This window comes from Staurois parvus, unplaced genomic scaffold (genome assembly GCF_062004578.1).
Source record: "Staurois parvus isolate SC_StPar_1 unplaced genomic scaffold, SC_StPar_1.0 ptg001418l, whole genome shotgun sequence".
Lineage (NCBI taxonomy): Eukaryota > Metazoa > Chordata > Amphibia > Anura > Ranidae > Staurois > Staurois parvus.
In genome coordinates this window covers 2,828,883-2,851,275 of record NW_028319214.1, presented here as the reverse complement: position 1 = coordinate 2,851,275, position 22,393 = coordinate 2,828,883, and the positions used below count along the sequence as shown (strand labels likewise).

Genomic DNA, 22,393 nt, shown 5'->3' with positions numbered 1-22,393 from the left:
TCTTAAAAGAAGGAACGCACCAGTGAGCTCAGCAACACCAAAAGACCCGGAAGACCACGGAAAACAACTGTGGTGGATGACCGAAGAATTCTTTCCCTGGCGAAGAAAACACCCTTCACAACAGTTGGCCAGATCAAGAACACTCTCCAGGAGGTAGGTGTATGTGTGTCAAAGTCAACAATCAAGAGAAGACTTCACCAGAGTGAATACAGAGGGTTCACCACAAGATGCAAACCATTGGTGAGCCTCAAAAACAGGAAGGCCAGATTAGAGTTTGCCAAACGACATCTAAAAAAGCCTTCACAGTTCTGGAACAACATCCTATGGACAGATGAGACCAAGATCAACTTGTACCAGAGTGATGGGAAGAGAAGAGTATGGAGAAGGAAAGGAACTGCTCATGATCCTAAGCATACCACCTCATCAGTGAAGCATGGTGGTGGTAGTGTCATGGCGTGGGCATGTATGGCTGCCAATGGAACTGGTTCTCTTGTATTTATTGATGATGTGCCTGCTGACAAAAGCAGCAGGATGAATTCTGAAGTGTTTCGGGCAATATTATCTGCTCACATTCAGCCAAATGCTTCAGAACTCATTGGACGCCGCTTCACAGTGCAGATGGACAATGACCCAAAGCATACTGCAAAAGCAACCAAAGAGTTTTTTAAGGGAAAGAAGTGGAATGTTATGCAATGGCCAAGTCAATCACCTTACCTGAATCCGATTGAGCATGCATTTCACTTGCTGAAGACAAAACTTAAGGGAAAATGCCCCAAGAACAAGCAGGAACTGAAGACAGTTGCAGTAGAGGCCTAGCAGAGCATCACCAGGGATGAAACCCAGCGTCTGGTGATGTCTATGCGTTCCAGACTTCAGGCTGTAATTGACTGCAAAGGATTTGCAACCAAGTATTAAAAAGTGAAAGTTTGATTTATGATTATTATTCTGTCCCATTACTTTTGGTCCCTTAACAAGTGAGCGGCACATATGCAAACTGTTGTAATTCCTACACCGTTCACCTGATTTGGATGTAAATACCGTCAAATTAAAGCTGACAGTCTGCAGTTAAAGCACATCTTGTTTGTTTCATTTCAAATCCATTGTGGTGGTGTATAGAGCCAAAAATGTTAGAATTGTCTGTCCCAATTTTTATGGACCTGACTGTACATTGTTCAAATTTTGCGCTCTTTTGAATTTTCTCTTTACTGTGGTTGAAAATGCATGTCGATTTTCTGCCACTAATGATTAGAAAATCTAATTTCTTCAAGTGAAAATATTCAAATGAAAATATGTGGTCAGCATAAGAAATACAAATGTCAACCAAACTAGATAAATATGAATTACTGCTCTTCTAATCTTCAGCAGATGGAACACGAGACTTCTTTTCATATTTACCTTTCTGGTTTTACCTGTGCTGGTATTAAAATATCGTCAGTGCAAGCTAACTATAAAGGGCACAGACTTCCATGCGTTTTATGGTTGTTCTCCTTGTGATATCTTATCCACATTGGCTAGATTGCTGAAACATAAAACTGGCATAATCGCCTGTCTGTGCATGGTTTGAACAACAAAGCATTATTTGTATCTGACATGGGACTGTTACATGACCTATTCTAATGTTTGACGTACTAAACCTGAAAGAAGCAAACATGTTTTATGATTTCCCTGTCCCTCTGTGTGAGGAAACTCTGCTTCTATTCCTATGTATGGCCACTCTTGCTCAGCATATCACAGTGAGTAGGTCTGAATTAGGAAAAATTAGTCCTGCTTCTTTGATGCACTACAGACTTTCTGGGATTCTGTGTGCATAAGCTGTGTTGTCAGAATTATTAACTGCATTCCCGCCGCCCTCTATAGCAGATATACTGCTACAGGGCGGCAGGGGTGCGCAAAATCACGTGTATGTATGAAATAAATAAAAAAAAAGTGTGTGTGTGTGTGTATGTGTGTGTGTGTATATGTATATGTATATGTATATGTATATATATATATATATATATATATATATATATATATCTATCTAATGTATGTGTGCTCGCACAAATGCATTTAACCTTTTGATCGCCCCACATGTTAACCCTTTCCTGCTCAGTGTCATTAGTACAGTGTCAGTGCTTTTTATTAGCACTGATCACTGTATTGGTGTCACTAGGGATGTCAGTGACACCAAGTCAGTTCCCCCTAGTGTCAGAATATCCGTCGCAGTCCCGCTATAAGTCGCTGATCGCCGCCATTACTAGTAAAAAAAAAAAAAAAAAGAATTTCAGTATTTATACCACCATTTGTAAACGCTATAACTTTCACGTAAATCAATTAATTTACACGTATTGGGATTTTTTTTTTTTTTTTTTTAGGAAAGATATGTAGCAGAATATATTTTGGCCTAAATTTATGATGAAATTTAGATTTTTTTTTTTGTTTTGTTTTGTTTTGTTACTGGACATGTTTAACCAGAGCTGATCACGGGATGTCGTAAAAGGCCAATCACAGCGGCCTTTTACCACGTCATCAGCCATGTCCAATGACACGCTGATCACAGGGAAATGCAATTGTTGGTTCTCTGCTGCACTTTCCACCGCTGTCAGATCGTGAGAAAAGTACTGCCGAGAACCGGCAGTTGTTAGAGCAGGGATCGGCACCGATCATCAGGGCACTGATGATCGGTGCCCAGCAGTGCCACCCACCTGTGCCCATCAGTGCAGCCCAGCAGTGCTGCCAGTCAGTGCCACCAGTCAGTGCCCAGCAGTTGCGCCAGCCAATGCCTAAAAGTGCCGCCAGTCAATACCTAGCAGTGCCGCCAGTCAGTGCCCAGCAGTGATGCCAGTCAGTGCCACCTATCAGTGCTGTCTATCAGTACCCATCATCAGTGCCGCCTATCCATGCCACCTCATTAGTGCTGCCCATCAGTGCTGCCTCATCAACGTACATCAGTGAAGGAGAAAAATTACCTGTTTGCAAAATTTTATAAAAGAAACAAAGAAACTTTTTTTTTTTTTTTCTTTTTTATACCACATAAAAAAACCGCACAGGAGATCAAATACCATCTGGAGGGAAAGTGGTTAAGCTGCTTTCCAATTCAACACATTTTGTTTTGAAACAAGACACTGTTTATTTAGACCAAAGTTGATCTCTAAAGTGAACACAGCAGATCACATGTCAATTGTATACAATGTATGTCTTCCTGTCATGCCATCCATTGTATACAATTATGTTGTTAGCTGTGGCCAATCAAAGCCCATCTGCATCATGTGATCAGCTTTGCCCAATCACAGCTAATCACAACAAAAGACTGAATCAGTTTCATTCAGTAACAATGATTGCAAATATCAATGAAATACATTGGTATTAGCAATCATAATGTGTTTAAAAAAAAAAAAAAAACTCTTAACTTGCCCAGAGTAGTTCAATGTTACTATGATAACGTTGTATTGCTTTGGTCACAGTGTGCTGAAAAATAAAATGGTAAAAGAAAATATTTAATAAATAAAAAAAAAAGAAACATTTGAAAAAAAAAATACAAATTCAATTATTATTTTCACCAAAGAAATGTAGCAGAATACATTTTGACCTACATTTATGAAAACATTTTATTTGCAAAAGTTTATAACAGAAAGAGAGAGTGGTTTTTGAAAAAAAAAAAAGTTACAGGTATTTTTTTTTATTTAGCAAAAAATAAAAAAAACTCAGTGATTATTAAATACCACCAAAAGAAAGCTCTATTTGAGTGAAAAAATGATAAATATGTCATATGGGTACAGTGTTGCATAACCGCACAATTGTAATTCGAAGTGCGACAGTGCTGAAAACTGAAAATTTGGCCTGGGCAGGAAGGGGTTATAAGTGCCCAGTATTGAAGTGGTTAAAGCAGAACTCCAGCTTTCGGTACACTTAGTTCGTTTAGGCCAGCCTGGCCCAAACAAACTATGTCCCTTACTAAACTTGTGAGGCCGCTGGATGTGAATGAGTACATAATTTATACAAACTATGTAAAGTGTACCAAAAGCCGGAGTTCAGCTTTAATCCAGCAAATAAAGGTTGCACACTACATTATTTTACTACTGAATAGCTTTCACTAGAATGGGGGTGGAGTTATTGTCCACCCTGTTAAATTCCAGTAACAATACCTATAACATAAATAACTGCCACATAACATGGGCAATGCCAGACTGAACTGGAAGGTTCTACTACAATCCTTAATCACTTTCTCTCCAGAGGATTTACCCCCCTTTCTGACCATGCCTTTTTTTTTTTTTTTTCGTTACAGCGCTGGGTTACTTTAACTGACAATTGCGTGGTCATGCAACACTGCACCCAAATTAAATTTGTCCTTTTTTTTTTTCCCCCACAAATGTAGCTTTCTTTTGGTGGTATTTGATCACCTCTGCGGTTTTTATTTTTTGCGCTATAAACAAAAAAGCCCAACCATTTTGGAAAAAAAACCAAAACAATGTTTTTGACTTTTTGCTATATACCGTGTTCCAAATTATTATGCAAATGATATTTTTCTCATTTACCTAAATAATTGATGTAAATAACAGTCAGCATAATTCTCATGTTATCAACTATTAAGAGTACAATTCACATTTTATTGAACAAACCTCCTAATGATAACAGGATTTGTTTTAAACATAAAACACTTCCAATGACTGTTCCAAATTATTACACACAGTAAGTTTCAAAACACTTTATAGGTTGTAAAGAACTGAAAATTGTCATTTGTTGTGTTTGCAGCATATTTACTAAAATCAAAAGCTATTTCAATCAAACTTTTAACAACATTTTAACTTTTTAAACATTTTAACAGGTCAGGTTACATTGTAACATAGGACCCCTTATTTGATACCAGCTTCACAAGTCTTGCATCCATTGAACTTGTGAGTTTTTGGACAGTTTGTGCTTGAATTTGTTTGCAAGATGTCAGAATAGCCTTCCAGAGCTGCTGTTTGGATGTAAACTGCCTCCCACCCTCATAGATCTTTTGCTTGAGGATGCTCCAAAGGTTCTCAATAGGATTGAGGTCAGGGGAGGATGGAGGCCACACCATGACTTTCTCTCCTTTTATCCCCATAGCAGCCATTGATGCAGAGGTATTCTTTACAGCATGAGATGATGCATTGTCATGCATGAAGATGATTTTATTACGGAAAGCATAGTTCTTCTTTCTGTACCAGGGAAGAAAGTGGTCAGTCATAAACTCCACATACTTTGCAGAGGTCATCTTTACACCTTCGGGGACCCTAAAGGGGCCGACCAGCTCTGTTCCCATGATTCCGGCCCAAAACATGACTCCACCACCGCCTTGCTGACGTCGCAGCCTTGTTGGAACAGGGTGGCCGTCCACCAACCATCCACTACTCCATACATCTGGACCATCCAGGGTTGCACGGCACTCATCAGTGAACAGGACGGTTTGAAAATTAGTCTTCATGTATTTTTCTGCCCAATGCAGCCGTTTCTGCTTGTGAGCATTGGTTAGTGGTGGCCGAATAGAAGGTTTATGCACAGTTGCAAGACTCTGGAGGACTCTACACCTTGATGTCCGTGGGACTCCAGAGGCACCAGCAGCTTCAAATATCTGTTTGCTGCTATGTAATGGTATTTTAGCAGCTGCTCTCTCGATCCGATGCATGGATCTGGCAGAAATCTTCCTCAATGTGCCTTTATCTGCACGAACCCGTCTGTGCTCTGAATCAGCCACAAATCTCTTAATAGTGCGGTGATCACGCTTAAGTTTTCGTGAAATATCTAATGTTTTCATACCTCCTCCAAGGCATTGAACTATTTCACTCTTTTCGGATTAGAGAGATCCTTTTTCTTCCCCATATTGCTTGAAAATGGTGCTCTGCTTAATAATGTGGAACACCCTCCTTTAGTAGTTTTTCCTTAAATTGGGCTCACTGGCCAATCTAATTATCAAAGGTGTCCGAGGTTGTTTTCAGTGATCAAAAGAGCCCTGACACACAATGCCATCCATGAGTTACACTGAAAAACAAAATATTTAATCTTTGTGACACTTAAATAGAATTTGCATAATCATATGGAACGCGGTGTAAAACATGTCCAGTAAAAAAATTTAAATCAAATGTCATAAATTTAGGCCAAAATGTATTTTTATACATGTCTGCTAAAAATAAAAGCATCTACAAATGGCGGTGTATATATGCCTGATTTTTTATTTATTTTATTTTTTATACTAGTAATGGCGGCGATCAGCAACTTATAGCGGGACTGCAGCACGCATTCTGACACTGGGGAGGAACTGACTGTCACTGACATCCCCAGTGACACCAATACAGTGATCAGTGCTAATAAAAAGCACTGACACTGTACTAATGACACTGGGCAGGAAGGGGTTAACATGTGGGGCGATCAAAGGGTTGACTGCATGCTGTGTGCTTTTTTTACTATGTGGCCTGTGTATGTTTTACTGTGTAAGCATCCTGCTTTGTATTGCTCTGCTATGCAGAGCAATACAAAGTAGCATGCTGGTGCTGACGGGAGAGATCTGTATTGTTTATGTACAGACCTCTCCCCTGTCAGTGTTCCTCAGCGATCGCTTGGTGCTGATGGGGAATCTCCGGCCAGGACCCAGTGATTGACAGCTGTAGCTGACAATGGCAGCACGGATAGGATGGCGCGCGTGCCCCCCCAACCTGGAAATACAAAATCACTTATATATACACGTGATTTTGCGTAGCCCTGCCGCCCTGTAGCAGTAGTTCTGCTATAGGGCGGCCAGCAAGCTGTTCAATAATGAGGATCTCTGTGTAATCATAGGAGCGGCTACTGTACAAAGTGTCCAGGCTTTTACGCAATTCCTGTACTAGCCCATAATCGAAATCTTAGGCTTCAGTTAATAGAACTGTCCTCACTGAAAGACAGAGATGTATTTGCATGCCATTTAGGTTGTTCTGTGACGCCTCTTGGGGGAGTAAAGCAGCCTTTCTGAGCTAAGAGTTGGCTTTGACAAACACAATTTATTAACACCACCAAACCTTTTCAAATTACAAACATTTAACAGGAAAGATATTGCTACAGACAGTAATCTACACTTACTCTGGAATTGCCTTGTTCACGAATGGGCACACATTTGCTAGTAATACTTTGACTGTTCTTGCATGTGCTCAGCTGTAACTGTTTCTTAACCACTTGACCTCCAGGGATTTTTACCCCATTCATGACCAGGGCATTTTTTGCTATATAAATGAAAAAGGACTGAACATTGTACAAACAAAAATTTCTACTTTGGTATAAAACTTATCCAATAAAAAAAAATCAAATTTGTTTATAAATTTAGGCCATAATCTATTCTGCTACATGTCTGTGGTTAAAAAAACAAAACCCCAATAAGTGTATATTGGTTTGTGTAAAAGTTTATAGCTATAGCGTCTACAAACTATGGGATACATACTGGAATTTATACAGCTAAGGAAGCTATACTGTAATGGCAGTGGTCAGCAACTTATAGTGTGGTGGGCAATATGGCACTAACAGACACTGGCTGGGGGGAATCACCAACTGACAGACGTCACTAAAGACGCTAATACAACAATCAATGATAATACTGTACACTGTACTAATGACACTGGCTAGGCATTGAGGTATGGTTAGTTTATGGAGAAAAAGCATGGCAATTAGTTGCACAGGTCTTTAGTGAACCAATTGTCACCCACTTTGGGTTTAGTTCAGTTCAGCGTTTTTTTATTTAGGTGTTAATGTTGTTTGTGTCTTGTTTTCACCCATTTAGATGCAAGCCATTGTGTAATTGTGACAACTTTTTTTTCCCTTTTTATGCTTTAGGATTCTGATGATGGTGCCCCTCCAAGCAAAAAGGCAAAATCTGACAGTTCGGCACAAAACACCGAAGCAGTCTAGACTGTTGAGCAAAACTTCTTTCTTTTTATTATTTGGGGTTGGTTTACTGTAAGGTACATTGGTTACTGCAACTATAGGACAGCCTTACTGACATATTTCTCTCTTTAATGAGAATAGAACTCTTTTTATCTTCTCAACCTACAAAGCAAAAATCCAACAATGCCTGGACAGGAGGCCAGGACTTGAGGAAATGGGAAACTTTCTGTGACAACTCAAAATACCAATGACAGTCTTTTGAAGTGGTTGTTGTAAACACTCAGGAGGGTCTACGCACTGTTTTCTGTAGTCATTTTAACATTTGTGTTGCTGCTGTATATATGTTTTCCATTTTGCTATTTAACATGTAAGATATTTAAAGATGGTACCTGTTCAATTTTAAGCCTCCACGTGAATTTCCACAATTCTGGTTTTGTTACTGTGCCTTTTTTGGTCTAGGAATTTTTATTTTAATATAAAGCGCCACATACAGTGGATAAATATGTTAAATATTTGTAGCAATTTAAAAATCATTCTAAGCCATGTTCACAAATGGACTGAGCTGATTACTTTATCTAAGAGTATTTCAATGCCTTTTATCATGCATCATTTATCCGCATCAATGCATTCCACAGTCTGACTGCATCTGCTAGTTTTCTTTAACTGCTAACACATCATAATGTTCTTAAATCCATGTAACAACTTCCCTCTGTTCCAGGCAGCTAACTCATTCATTTTGTTTTACTACAGAATCAGTGGTTCATCCATATTTGTAGATTACTCTAAAAATAACTGTTTTAAGATCAAGGATTTAGTCAAAGCAGTATTTTATTTTTATTTTTGTCTGCCAACTGCTACATATATTTTTATTTTATTTTTTAAAAAATCAATATAAATGGATTTTATAACTTGTGGTTCTAGTTTGTTGCGTGGGTTGTTTCTACAAGGATAGCACAGCTTAGGGCAGTATAAGGGTTACATGTTGGTTCTTTGTGTATTTTAGGCTGTGTGCCCATTGTTTTTTTTTTTTTTTTAAATTGGTTTACTCAGTACAGTGCCTTGAAAGAGTACTCATACCCCTTGAAATTTTCCAAATTTTTTCATGTTATAACCAAAAACGTAAATGTATTTTATTGGGATTTTATGTGATAGACCAACACAAAGTGGCATATAATTGTGAAGTGGAAGGAAAATGATAAATGGTTCAGTTTTTTTTACAAATATCTGAAAAGTGTGGTGTGCATTTGTATGCACCCCCTGAGCCAATACTTTGTAGGACTACCTTTTCACTGCAATTACAGCTGCAAGTCTTTTTGGGGATGTCTCTACCAGTTTTGTACATCTAGAGAGGGACATTTTTGCCCATTCTTCTTTGCAAAATAACTCAAGCTCTGTCAGATTGGATGGAGAGCATCTGTGAACAGCAATTTTTCAAGTCTTGCCACAGATTCTCATTTGGATTTAGGTCTGGACTTTGACTGGGCCATTCTAACACGATTGTGCTTTGAACTAAACCATTCCATTGTAGCTCTGACTGTATGTTTAGGGTCGTTGTCCTGCTGGAAGGTGAACCTCCATCCCAGTATCAAGACTGTAACAGGTTTTCTTCTAAGATTGCCCTGCATTTGGCTTCATCCATCTTCCCATCAACTCTGACCAGCTTCCCTGTTCCTGATGAAGAAAAGCATCCCCAAAACAAGATGCTGCTACCACCATGTTTCATGGTGGGGATAATGTGTTCAGGGTGATGTGCAGTGTTTTCCGCCACACATGGCACACTTTGTTTTTAGGCCAAAAAGTTCAATTTTGGTCTCATCTGACCAGAGCACCTTTTTCCACATGTTTGCTGTGTCACCCACATGCAAGCTGCAAATGAGACTTCTTATGGATTTCTTCTTGCCACTCTTCCATAAAGGCCAGATTTGTGGAGTGCACAACTAATAGTTGTCCTTGTATACAGATTATCCCACCTGAGCTGTGAATCTCTGCATCTTTCTGTTTTTATACAATGGATTGAACAGTGCTTTGTGATGTGTTCAAAGCTTGGGATATTTTTTTATAACCTAACCCTGCTTTAAACTTCTCCACAACTTTATCCCTGACCTGTCTGGTGTCTTCCTCTGCCTTCATGATGCTATTTGTTCAATAATGTTCTCTTAACAAACCTCTGAGGGCTTCACAGAACAGCTGTATTTATACTGAGATTAAATTACACACAGGTGGTCTCTATTTACTAATTAGGAGACTTCTGAAGGCAATTGGTTCCACTAGATTTTAGTTAGGGGTATCAGAGTAAAGGGCTGAACACAAATGCACGCCACAAACACATTTATCATTTTCCTTCCACTTCACAATTATGTACCACTTTGTGTTGGTCTGTCATATAAAATACATTTACATTATTGGTTTTAACATGACAAAATGTGGAAAATTTTCAAGACACTGTATATCATTTGTAAGCTAGGACCCCAGTTCTTATAACAGTAATGTAATTTTAGACCTTTGTATGCCAACTGAGCAATACATGGGGTATTCACAAATTTTCCATCAAGTAGGTATCCTCCTTGAGGCCTGGTTCACACTATTGCGGCTCTGTGAACTGCATTTGCATGGGCACAGGAGCCCATTCATTTTAATGGGCTGCTGTGCCTGTATTTCATGTAGGAAAAAGGTTTCTGCACCATATTTAAAAAGCAGTGTCAGGGAAATTGCATGGTGCTTTTGCACCATGTGATTTCCCTGCGATACCTGCAAATGCGCTGTGTTTTTAGATGTGTGGGGATACCATTAAGAATGAATGGCAGCCTCATGTGTTTCTAACCACTTACCCTCCAGAAGATTTACCCCCCTTCCTGACCAGGCCATTTTTTGTGAAATGGCGCTGCGTTACTTTAACTGACAATTCTGTGGTCATGCAACGCTGCATCCAAATGACATTTACATCCCTTTTTTTTCCCACAAATAGATCTTTCTTTCGGTGGTATTTTATCGCATGTGCGGTTTTTAATTTTTTGCGCTATAAACAAAAAAAACCAACAATTTTGAGAAAACAATATTTTTGACTTTTTGCTATTAAACATGTCCAGTTAAAACATTTTGCCCAAATGTATTCTGTTACGTGTCTTTGCTAAAAAAAAAAAAAAAAAAAAAAAAAAAACCAATACGTGTAAATTAATTGGTTTGTGAGAAAGTTACAGCGTTTGCAAAAGGCGGCATATATACTGGAATTTTTTTTTGTATTTATTTTTTTTTGCTAGGAATGGTGGCAATCAGCGACTTACAGCGGGACTGCGGCAGGCATTCTGACACTGGGGGGAACTAACTAGTTGTCACTGACATCCCCAGTGACACAATACAGTGACCAATGCTAATAAAAAGCACTGACACTGTACTAATAGCACTGGGCAGGAAGTGGTTAACATTTGGGGTGATCAAAGGGTTAACTGTGTGCTGTGTGTGTGCTTTCCACTGTAAGCCCACTGCTTTGTATGGCTCTGCTATGCAGAGCCATACAAAGAAGTGTGCAGGAGCTCACAGGGGAGAGATCTGTTGTTTATACACCGGTCCCTACCCCGTCGGTAATACTCGGGTGTCGGCAAGGAATTGCCAGCCGGGATCTGCTGATTGACAGCTGAGGCCGTGACTGGCAGGGCACGAGCCCCCTACCCGGAACTATAAAATCGTGTATGTATGTGATTTTGCGTGCCCCTGCCGTCCTGTAGCAGTTTTTCTGCTATAGGGCGCTGTGGAAGCGGTTAAAAGAGCAGCGTGTTTTGGCTGCAGGTAGGTGTTGGAATGGGAACAGGTGCGATACCCGCAATAGTGTAAACTGGGCCTTTTACTGATAATGCAAAAGACCATAACTGTTCCTTCCAATGTATGCAGTAATTTTTTGTTATCCGCATAGTTCCAAACTGCTGGACTGTTCAGGTTTGGCTTTGCCGCATTATTTCTCAAATCGTTGATTCATTTGGACACCCAAGATTAAGTCGGTGTGGTAGGCTGGCCCCATCTGCCTGTGTGTGTATATCTGCTTTGACTTTTATATTCTATGTTGAGGCACCATGTTGGGTACACAGCCTTAATGTGATTCATGCCATATCAAGGTGCTGTATTGTTTGGTTTAAAAGCTCTAATGGATAACTATTTTAATTTGGATGACTTTTTACCCTTAAAATGTATTGTACTATTTTTTTCAGTTGAACAAAGTATTTATTTTTTTCTTACACAATTGCTCATAACATTTGATATTTCAGCCCCCTCTTTAAAAAAAGGCCCCAGTGATTTGCAAATGCTGCTAAATAGAATGATGCTGTCTTTTGTGAAAATTGCCTCCCCACTCCCCTAGATTTAACATACCACTATTCCTTAAAAGATTTAGTATTTAACCCAACCCACCCTCCTCCACTACAGATGCATACTTATCTTGGACCGACTGCTGCAGTTCCATGGTTTACATCCAGCGCATCATGCCTTTACTGTACTGACTGTGCTTGTTAATTACAGCCCAGTAGACTTCTAAGGGACCATATCTGATGGCCTCTGGCATCAGGACACTACCCAATAGTTTATGGGGCACTAACACGCAGGTTCCTCCAGGACAGTGAAGAACTGTTCTGCTGGGTGTTGACAAACAGCGGAACCACAGCTGTCAGATCCAAGGCAACTTTGCATCTCTAGAGGTGGAGAATGAGTTAGTTCAGGGGAAGAGGGTGAAATGAATAAATGCACTTTGTTTTAAAGTGCCCTTATCCTTAAAAGTGTTTTAACCTTTGCAGCCAAGTTGGGATAATGTCTAGGTTATGTATTGTGTTCCCATTCACACAGCATAGCTTAAAATTTAAGTAGCAATTTAAAAAAAAAACAAAACATTTTAACATGCTCTTTTTTTTTTTCCCCCTGAAACTCCAAAACTGAAAAATACTACTTAGCCTTTCTCTTCTATGTCATGTTTATAAGAGGATGGGGAGATAAATTTACCACGATTACCCTGTGTTCTGTGCTGCCAGATGTTTATTATCCAGTTCTCCGCTAGATACAGTATCTCCCAGAAGTGAGTACACCCCTCACATTTTTGTAAATATTTTATTCTATCTTTTCATGTGACAACACTGAAGAAATGACACTTTGCTACAATGTGACGTAGTGAGTGTACAGCTTGTATAACTGTAAATTTGCTGTCCCCTCAAAATAACTCAACACACAGCCATTAATGTCTAAACCGCTGGCAACAAAAGTGAGTACACCCCTAAGTGACAATGTCCAAACAGCCCAGTGTCAATATTTTGTGTGGACACCATTATTTTCCAGCACTGCTGTAACCCTCTTGGGCATGGAGTTCACTAGAGCTTCACAGGTTGCCACTGGAGTCCTCTTCCACTCCTCCATATTGACATCATGGAGCTGGTGGATGTTAGAGACCTTGCGCTCCTCCACCTTCCGTTTGAGGATGCCCCACAGATGCTCAATAGGGTTTAGGTCTGGATACATGCTTGGCCAGTCCATCACCTTTACCCTCAGCTTCTTTAGCAAGGCAGTGGTCGTCTTAGAGGTGTGTTTGGGGTTGCTATCATGTTGGAATACTGCCCTGCAGCCTAGTCTCCAAAGGGAGGGGATCATGCTCTGCTTCAGTATGTCACGGTAAATGTTGGCATTCATGGTTCCCTCAATGAACTGTAGCTCTCCAGTGCCGGCAGCACTCATGCAGCCCCAGACCATGACACTCCCACCACCATGCTTGACTGTAGGCAAGACACACTTGTCTTTGCACTCCTCACCTGGTTGCTGCCACACACGCTTGACACCATCTGAACCAAATACGTTTATCTTGGTCTCATCAGACCACAGGACATGATTCCAGTAATCCATGTCCTTAGTCTGCTTGTCTTCAGCAAACTGTTTGTGGGCTTTTTTGTGCATCATCTTTAGAAGAGGCTTCCTTCTGGGACGACAGCCATGCAGACCAATTTGATGCAATGTGCTGCGTATGGTCTGAGCACTGACAGGCTGACCCCCCCACCCCTTCAACCTCTGCAGCAATGCTGGCAGCACTCATACGTCTATTTTCCAAAGACAACCTCTGGATATGATGCTGAGCATGCGCACTCAACTTCTTTGGTCGACCATGGCGAGGCCTGTTCTGAGTGGAACCTGACCTGTTAAACCGCTGTATGGTCTTGGCCACCGTGCTGCAGCTCAGTTTCAGGGTCTTGGCAATCTTATCTCCTAGGCCATCTTTATGTAGAGCAACAATTCTTTGTTGCAGATCCTCAGAGAGTCGTTTGCCATGAGGTGCCATGTTGAACTTCCAGTGACCAGTATGAGAGAGTGAGAGCGATAACACCAAATTTAACACATCTGCTCCCCATTCACACCTGAGACCTTGTAACACTAACAAGTCACATGACATCGGGGAGGGAAAATGGCTAATTGGGCCCAATTTGGACATTGTCACTTAGGGGTGTACTCCCTTTTTGTTGCCAGTGGTTTAGACATCAATGGCTGTGTGTTGAGTTATTTTGAGGGGGCAGCAAATTTACACTGTTATACAAGCTGTACACTTGCTGCTTTACATTGTAGTAAAGTGTCATTTCTTCAGTGTTGTCACATGAAAAGATAGAATAAAATATTTACAAAAATGTGAGGGGTGTACTCACTTCTGGGAGATACTGTATGTACACTGTCCTATTAAAGGGTTAAAGATATCAAGGCTTGAGTTCTGCATTGTATGTTAATGCAGCTCTAGTGCAATCTGTCCCTGAAGTGTCCCTAAATAAGCACATTGCAGGCAGCTTGTATTTTTCAGAATAACTTGCAGAGCTCTGTGTGTAAGCCTGCTTCAAAGAAACAACTAAAAAGGTAAGAGAGTGTTTTTTGTTTTGTTTTTAAATGGTTCTTGGTTATATTGTGTGAATTGGAACATATAACATATTGAGGGACTTTCTCCACATGACTGCAATTGGGAAAATACACTTAAGTACATATATGGCATCTCAGTACAGAATAGGAAATAGGCTTTTGTACAGGAATTTATTTGGTTTGCAGTGATGTTTATGCATATAAATTTTGTGTTGCTGTCATACTGCAGTTTTTTTACACTCTTTAAAACAAAAAAACCCCACTGTTTTTATACACCCTTTTATTCTCTAGTTTGTAGAAGCTGAACCGCCTGTGAAGTTTTACACATCCATCAATTTCAGCCTTGCTTAAGCATGGACTGTTTATCTAAATCTGAACCTATGTAAGGGGAGAATTTCAGGATAGTGTTGACTAATTTTCCTCTGTAGGAATATACCTCAAGACCTCACAGTAAATGTACATTTTCTGTGTATATATAAAAAAAAAGCAGTTTAATCATCATGAATGCAACATATATGGTGGTAAAAATTCTATCTGAGATAAGAATGTATCTATACTGTTACACATTGTCCATGTCATCAAATGAAGAATGCTAGAAAGCCATCATCGTGTTCCATTTTAATAGATGTACTAACAAGGAAGGAGTAGAAATATGTACAATTGCATGGGAGAGTTGTTGATTTTTGGTTTAACTGAAAAGTGTCTGGTTTGTGTTTTACTTGAAAGCGGTTCAACCAGTTGAAAACTTTAATTGTACACTACGCAGTGATCATTAACCCTCATTTTGTATAAGAAAATAACAAAAATGGAAACATATATTCAACTCTCACTGCCAGAGTGAATGCAATTATCTACTGAGAATTGTAACAAAATGTGAAACAAATTACTTTTAAAATTCCCATATAAGGACCAATAATTTGTAGGCTTACATATTCTAGGACTAATGTTCAGTTAACTGGGCCACCTGTGAGTTGTCCTGCTCAATATTTATTCTTTTCAGATAATGAGAGCAGGATGCGTAAAGCAGTTCATGTGACTTTACATTTCTATACTGTGTCATGAGACAGTTTCCATTATTCCAACATAATGTCATAATTTAGTATGATGAACGTGCAGATCTAATAAGCAGCTGAAGCCTCTTGGAGGTAGTGTAAAAACTCAAATCCACTACATGAACATTTTAAACCTGCAAAAATGCCAGCTGATTGGGTTGCCTTCTTTGAAGTGGGCAATCCAGTTCATAATTTGGTCAACTGTGATGTTCACCAGATCTTGCACATGTTTTGTAGAAAGCAACTGAAACGATTATTTGATGCCAATGTGGGCCTCAAACAATCACATTTTCCATTATGCTGAGATGATATCCACACTGAGAACTACAAGGCAGAATATGCAACAGCAACCCATACACTGCCAATCATCAGCAGAGGTGGTTTATAGAAAACTTTTGCAGTAGATTACCTGCATGTAAAAGTGTTCTTTTATGGCCACTCCACACTTTAAAACGTGCGCCTGAGTGTGTGCACAGTTTTGCATTGTCCATTAATTTTAATGGGCTGCACCAAACCACCTTGTAATATTGTACCACGTGATTTGGTGTCTACAAACACACCTGCATTTGCTGGAGCCAACGTGTTCCTGTTCAGTGCTGGAAAAGCACATTTTGCACACCGCAGGTGATTAGGCCTTTGGATTCATCATTGAATTTTAATACATGTACCTAAGTCTAAGTGACTTTGCAAGCATGCCTCCTGGGTTTTCCGGAAACCAGATTTTCACATCTGTACTGAGAAGTATAATGGTCAGCATGAAAAGGGGTAGAAACTGGAAGATACACAGGAGTTTAACTGTTTTGTGAAAATCAGGGAAAAGTAACAGGTTCACTTACAAAAGGCAGTGTCTGCAGATTTTACTTCTCTGCTAGCCCAGGTTTGCTCCTCTGCTTCCCATTTTGCAGTACTCCGTTATGATGGTCGCATACATCAACTGGAAATACAACTGTGCATACCTTGTGGCAAGGCAGGAAGAGCAACTTCGTCTCCATATTAGGAAAACCATGGCATCGTTCTAGGCTCTGGCAAAGCTTAGGAAACGTAAGTAAATGATGCTGACTGCCTCCTAAAAAAGAAAAACCTGCATCTTTGTCCAATATGGGCAAAGTACAGGTTTATTTGAGGACAATTCATTCAAGACTTCATCCCAACCACTGGGAACTATTACATTGCGCTTATATTTGCACTCGGATAACACATTTTCAATACACAACTCTGGTGTGGTTTCTATCTGCTGCAGATTTTACTCTGATTGTTGTACATTATCATGTTGTTCTATATTCGGTCTTGTGTATGGGTTTCTTTCACATCTAGGCAGGCCGGCCTGCATAATAAAGTGAAAAGTAAAAATGCGGTTTTTATCCTTGTAATGTAAAAGTCACAGTAATGACTGATAGGTTTATTGTATGTAACAAGTCATAGGGATGTGGTGACTGATGCATTGGATTCTTGTAGTCATTCACTTCACAATCAGCTTGCTTGTATTAATGCGTCATTTGAGGTAACTTTTTTAAAAGTACTTTTACTTTTTCTCAGTGCATACCTGTAAGAGTAATTTTCACCCTCTGTACATATAGTGAAATATGAATGCTTGATCCCACTGGCATATGTAGATTTATCACCAATGCCTCATGTTCTGGACATTTAACTGGTTAACATTCTGCTATTTGTAACTTTTTTTTCTCATGTATTTATTCCATTGGTAGTTATGGGTTTGTACAGTGTACAATTTCTTTTGGAAATAAAATTTCACAACCTTGTTTATGTATTTCCATGTTCATTTATCACAAAGTAAAAGGGGTTTCCTTATACCTACAATACAGGCTCTAATCAGAACAACTGGGTTTTAAGCATCTACCTTCAGGAGACTGGACACTGGCCTAAAAAGAACGCTCCATACACATCCCCCTCCATATCTCCCACTCAAATTTAGCCTGGTTTATTTGCTAGTATGTTTAGGTGAGAAACTTGCCTTCTACGGAGGTCTCTGAATGATATTCCATTAAATTGATCCTTCTAGCATGATTCCTTTGCCACCATAGCCACTGTGGCTCTTCATACAGTTTTTGGATTGGTTGACCCCTGGCAGAGCCTTGAGGGAACATACCCCAGCCCTTGTTGGAAGATGCGGTGCTGATCTAATGTTGCTTCATGCACTGGGTCTTGCTATGAGTGCTCCCCTTGGGGAATAAAGTTGAAGTAGGAAAAAAAAAGTTGGAGGAAAAACAGTTGGGTCATGTAAGTCATATGATTGGTTTAAGCCAGTCCCATGGTTCGATCATAGCAGTGAAATGACAAGATTATGGCAGTTTGCTCATGCAGGTCAATGAATTAGCTCATGGTAGTCAAGATTTATGGTAGGGCATATGATTTGCTCATTGAATTCTCATGGTATTCATATGATTGGCTCCTGGGAGCCATGCGACTAGAGCTTTGGCAGTCATTATTAGTTGATGGGGAAAAAAGAGTTGGAGGGAAAAAAAAAGATGGAAAATTCTGTTAGAGAGGAACAAAAAAATTGGAGGACAAACAAATGGAAAGTACAGCTGGAGTTAAAAAGAGGGAGAAAAAAAGTTGACAGGAAAAGGTTAGTTGATCACAGTGGAAGCCCCTTCTAGTGTTCCTAATGTGTTCTATTCTCTTGAATCAGGAATGTTCTTCCACGCCTTACATTTGAACTGCCAGTTTCCTGGGGATGATCTCAGAAGCTCAGTGCTGCAACCCCAGCAGCAAGATAAAACTTTTCAAGCTCCTGACACACTCCTCTAAATTGCCCTCCATCACACAGAAAACATTCCTCTCTGCCTTGGCTCAGTTCTGGCACTGTGAAAAGGAGAATTGGGACCATGTTACATCTCTGACCTCTGATTTTTACCCTTCCACAAATTTTCACAATCTATGATCAAGTCACAGGTCTTAAAACCTCAAGACTGCCAGAATGAGCTTTCCTCAACTTGATCTTGGGCCTCTTTCTAGATGCCAGAACTGATAGCTTGGTCCAGAAGGTCCAACTTCCAAAGAATGAAGCAATGAAATTACCTATTTTATAATGCATAGAACAGTTTTTCTCAACGTTTCTTCAGTCAAGGCACCCTTTAAAATTCTGTACAGTTTCAAGGCAACCCATTCAAAAATGTACATCTACATAGGTAGGACACCCATCCTTAGAAGTGGTTTATTCCTGCAAGTGTTTCTATTCTTCCTCAGTTTTTCTCATCAGCAGTTAGAACAGTCTTGTGACTTCAGCAGAGCACTGGTTAAAGCTTGTAGGAGGAGTTTTCTTTCTGCTCTAGGAGGATGTGAACTCCCTGACCCTCTGTCTGGGCAGTGCTGATTGACCCTGTGCTGATCACATGCACCCTCCCAAGGGAAAAGAAACCCCTCTAGCAATACACACCAAACTGAGCATGTGCATATGACTACGAATTCAGTCTGTATCAGGTGGACATGTAAAACAAGAGGAGGGGCAGAGAAGAAAGGATCAAACAGCCTTTTTACACAATGCAAAGGATTAACCCCTTAGTTTCCACAGGGAGTATAACAAGCATGCTTTACTGCATATACAGACTGATTTTACTGTTGTGGGTTTAGTAACGCTTCCCAGGCTGGGAAGACTGAATCTGCAATAGGCAAGCAGCTTGCTGTGAACAAATCAACTGTGGGAGCAATAATTAGAAAATGAAAGACATACAAGACCATTGATAATCTCCCTCGATCTGGGGCTCCACGCAAGATCTCACCCCGTGGGGTCAAAATGATCACAAGAACGGTGAGCAAAAATCCCAGGACCACACGGGGGGACCTAGTGAATGACCTGCAGAGAGCTGGGACCAACGTAACAAAGGCTACCATCAGTAACACACTACGCCACCAGGGACTCAGATCCTCCAGTGCCAGACATGTCCCCCTGCTTAAGCCAGTACATGTCCGGGCCCGTCTGAAGTTTGCTAGAGAGCATTTGGATGATCCAGAAGGATTGGGAGAATGTCATATGGTCAGATGAAACCAAAATAGAGCTGTTTGGTAGAAACAACTCGTGTTTGGAGGAGAGAGAATGCTGAGTTGCATCCAAAGAACACCATACCTACTGTGAAGCATGGGGGTGGCAACATTATGCTTTGGGGCTGTTTCTCCACAAGGGGACCAGGACAACTCATCCATGTACAGGACAGAATGAATGGGGCCATGTATCATGAGATTTTGAGTGCAAACCTTCCATCAGCAAGGGCATTGAAGATGAAACGTGGCTGGGTCTTCAAACATGACAATGAACCCAAACATACTGCCCGGGCAACAAAGGAGTGGCTTCGTAAGAAGCATTTCAAGGTCCTGGAGTGGCCTAGCCAGTCTCCAGATCTCAACCCCATAGAAAACCTTTGGAGGGAGTTGAAAGTCCGTGTTGCCCAGCGACCTCCCCAAAACATCACTGCTCTAGAGGAGATCTGCATGGAGGAATGGGCCAACATACCAGCAACAGTGTGTGCCAACCTTGTGAAGACTTACAGGAAACGTTTGACCTCTGTCATTGCCAACAAAGGATATATAACGAAGTATTGAGATGAACTTTTGATATTGACCAAATACTTATTTTCCACCATAATTTGCAAATAAATTCTTTCCAAATCAGCCAATATGATTGTCTGGATTTTTTTTCTCATTTTGTCTCTCATAGTTGAGGTCTACCTATGATGCCAATTACAGGCCTCTCTCATCTTTTTAAGTGGGAGAACTTGCACAATTGGTGGCTGACTAAATACTTTTTTTGCCCCACTGTATATGTAAAGCGCTGCGTAAATTGACGGCGCTATATAAGTACCTGAAATAAAGAAATAAAATAAATAATGCCTTGATACCTTGAATTATCAACTCAGTGGGATGAGTTGTACAAAGATGTGTTTAGTTTGGGGTCAGTTCACTAAAGGTTACAGCATATAACATGGTCATGAGACTAATTTGCATAAATTATCGCATGAGATAGTAAGAGTCAATTCTTCAAAGTAAAATATCGAATGTGAGGTAAATACCGCACATTTGTAGTGCGATAAATACAGCAAAAAAAAAAGATAAGTTAATTCATTAAAAACACATTTGTTATTTATCACCGGGTGTTTGCTGGCGGTATTTTAGAAATGTACAAAATAACAATTAAAGGAACTCTGCACTGTCCACAAAGTGAAAAGTATACAATGTATCGGTTTGAAAATATTCTCCTCTGAGCTCAGGTGTGAAAAATTGTAACATTTCATCAGAGGGAGATCATTTTGTGAATGAAAGCACACTAGAATATTTTGATCGTTTCACATAATTGCTGTGTGCATTCTGGTGCATTGTTAGCCTGCAAAAAAAAAAAAATTTGTGAAAAAACACCAAAAATAACGCAAAATATAAGTGCTAAATATCGCAAAATATAAATATTTAACGCATGTGGTAAATAATGCATTTTGTTTAGTGAATAGACTACTTTTGAAATAAATACTACATGAGTTATTTTAACACAAAAATTCATGCAATATTTATCTCTTAGTTAATTGACCCCATTGTCTCTATTTCCCTCAGTAAATCCCACCTATACCCCTGTGGAGGTAGATGAGTATCTAGATAGTATAGAACTACCCAAACTATCCCTGAACATTAACTGCTTTCCCGCCGCCCTATAGCAGAAATACTGCTACAGGGCGTCAGGGGTGCTCAAAATCACAACATTACTGACCAGGGAGAGAACAATACAGCTCTCGCCCCTGTCCGCTCCAGCACACTGCTTTGCATGGCTCTGCATAGCAGAGCCATGCAAAGTAGTGTTCTTACAGTGGAAAGCACAGACAGCCTCATAGTAAAATGCACACAGTTAACCCTTTGATTGCCCCAGATGTTAACCCCTTCCTGCCCAGTGCCATTAATACAGTGTCAGTGCTTTTTATTAGCACTGATCACTGTATTGGTGTCGCTGGGGATGTCAGTGACACCAAGTCAGTTCCCTTCAGTGTCAGAATGCCTGCTGCAGTAGCTGATCGCCGCAATTACTAGTAAAAAAATAAATAAATTCCAGTATATATACCACCATTTTGTAAACGCTATAACTTTCACATAAACCAATTAATTTACGTGTATTGGGATTTTTGTTTTTTAGCAAAGACGTTGCAGAATATATTTTGCCCTAAATTTGATTTTTTTTTTTTAATTTTTATTGGACATCTTTAATAGCAAAAAGTAAAAAATATAGTTTTTTTTTCTCAAAATTGTCGGTCTTTTTTTTTCTCAAAATTGTCGGTCTTATAGTGCAAAAAATAAAAACCGCACAGGTGATCAAATACCACCGAAAGAAAGCTCAATTCGTGCGAAAAAAAGGATGAAAATTTCATTTGGGTGCAGCGTTGGATGACTGCGCAATTGTCAGTCAAAGTAACGCTGCGCCTTAATGCAAAAAAATGGCCTGGTCAGGAAGGGGGGTAAATCCTCTGGAGGACAACTACTCTTAGAAGCCCCAATTACCAGTGCTGAGATTGAAATAGTGATTTTTACCTTCTCTTGTAATAAAATTCCAGATTTGATGGATTTCCTAATGAATGGTGTGCACATTATGAGGAGCTGCTAGTTCTCAATTTACCATGTATTTTATTTTGTAAATTGCTGTT

At 39.9% G+C, this 22,393-nt stretch overlaps 1 protein-coding gene across 3 annotated transcripts in view; it reads left to right on the top strand.

Annotated features, from left to right (window-relative positions):
- BCL7A (BAF chromatin remodeling complex subunit BCL7A) overlaps positions 1-22,393 on the top strand; it is a 56,528-nt gene that overhangs the window by 28,775 nt on the left and 5,360 nt on the right. For 2 of the 3 annotated variants that reach the window (XM_089662045.1, XM_089662047.1), the window contains one exon: positions 7,801-8,759. The exons of the other annotated variant lie outside the window; for it this stretch is intronic. In XM_089662045.1, the coding sequence (XP_089518171.1) occupies positions 7,801-7,875 (75 nt within the window). In that variant the 3' untranslated portion in view covers positions 7,876-8,759. Of the gene's footprint in view, positions 1-7,800; positions 8,760-22,393 lie in introns of those variants that run through there. 3 annotated transcript variants of the gene reach the window in all.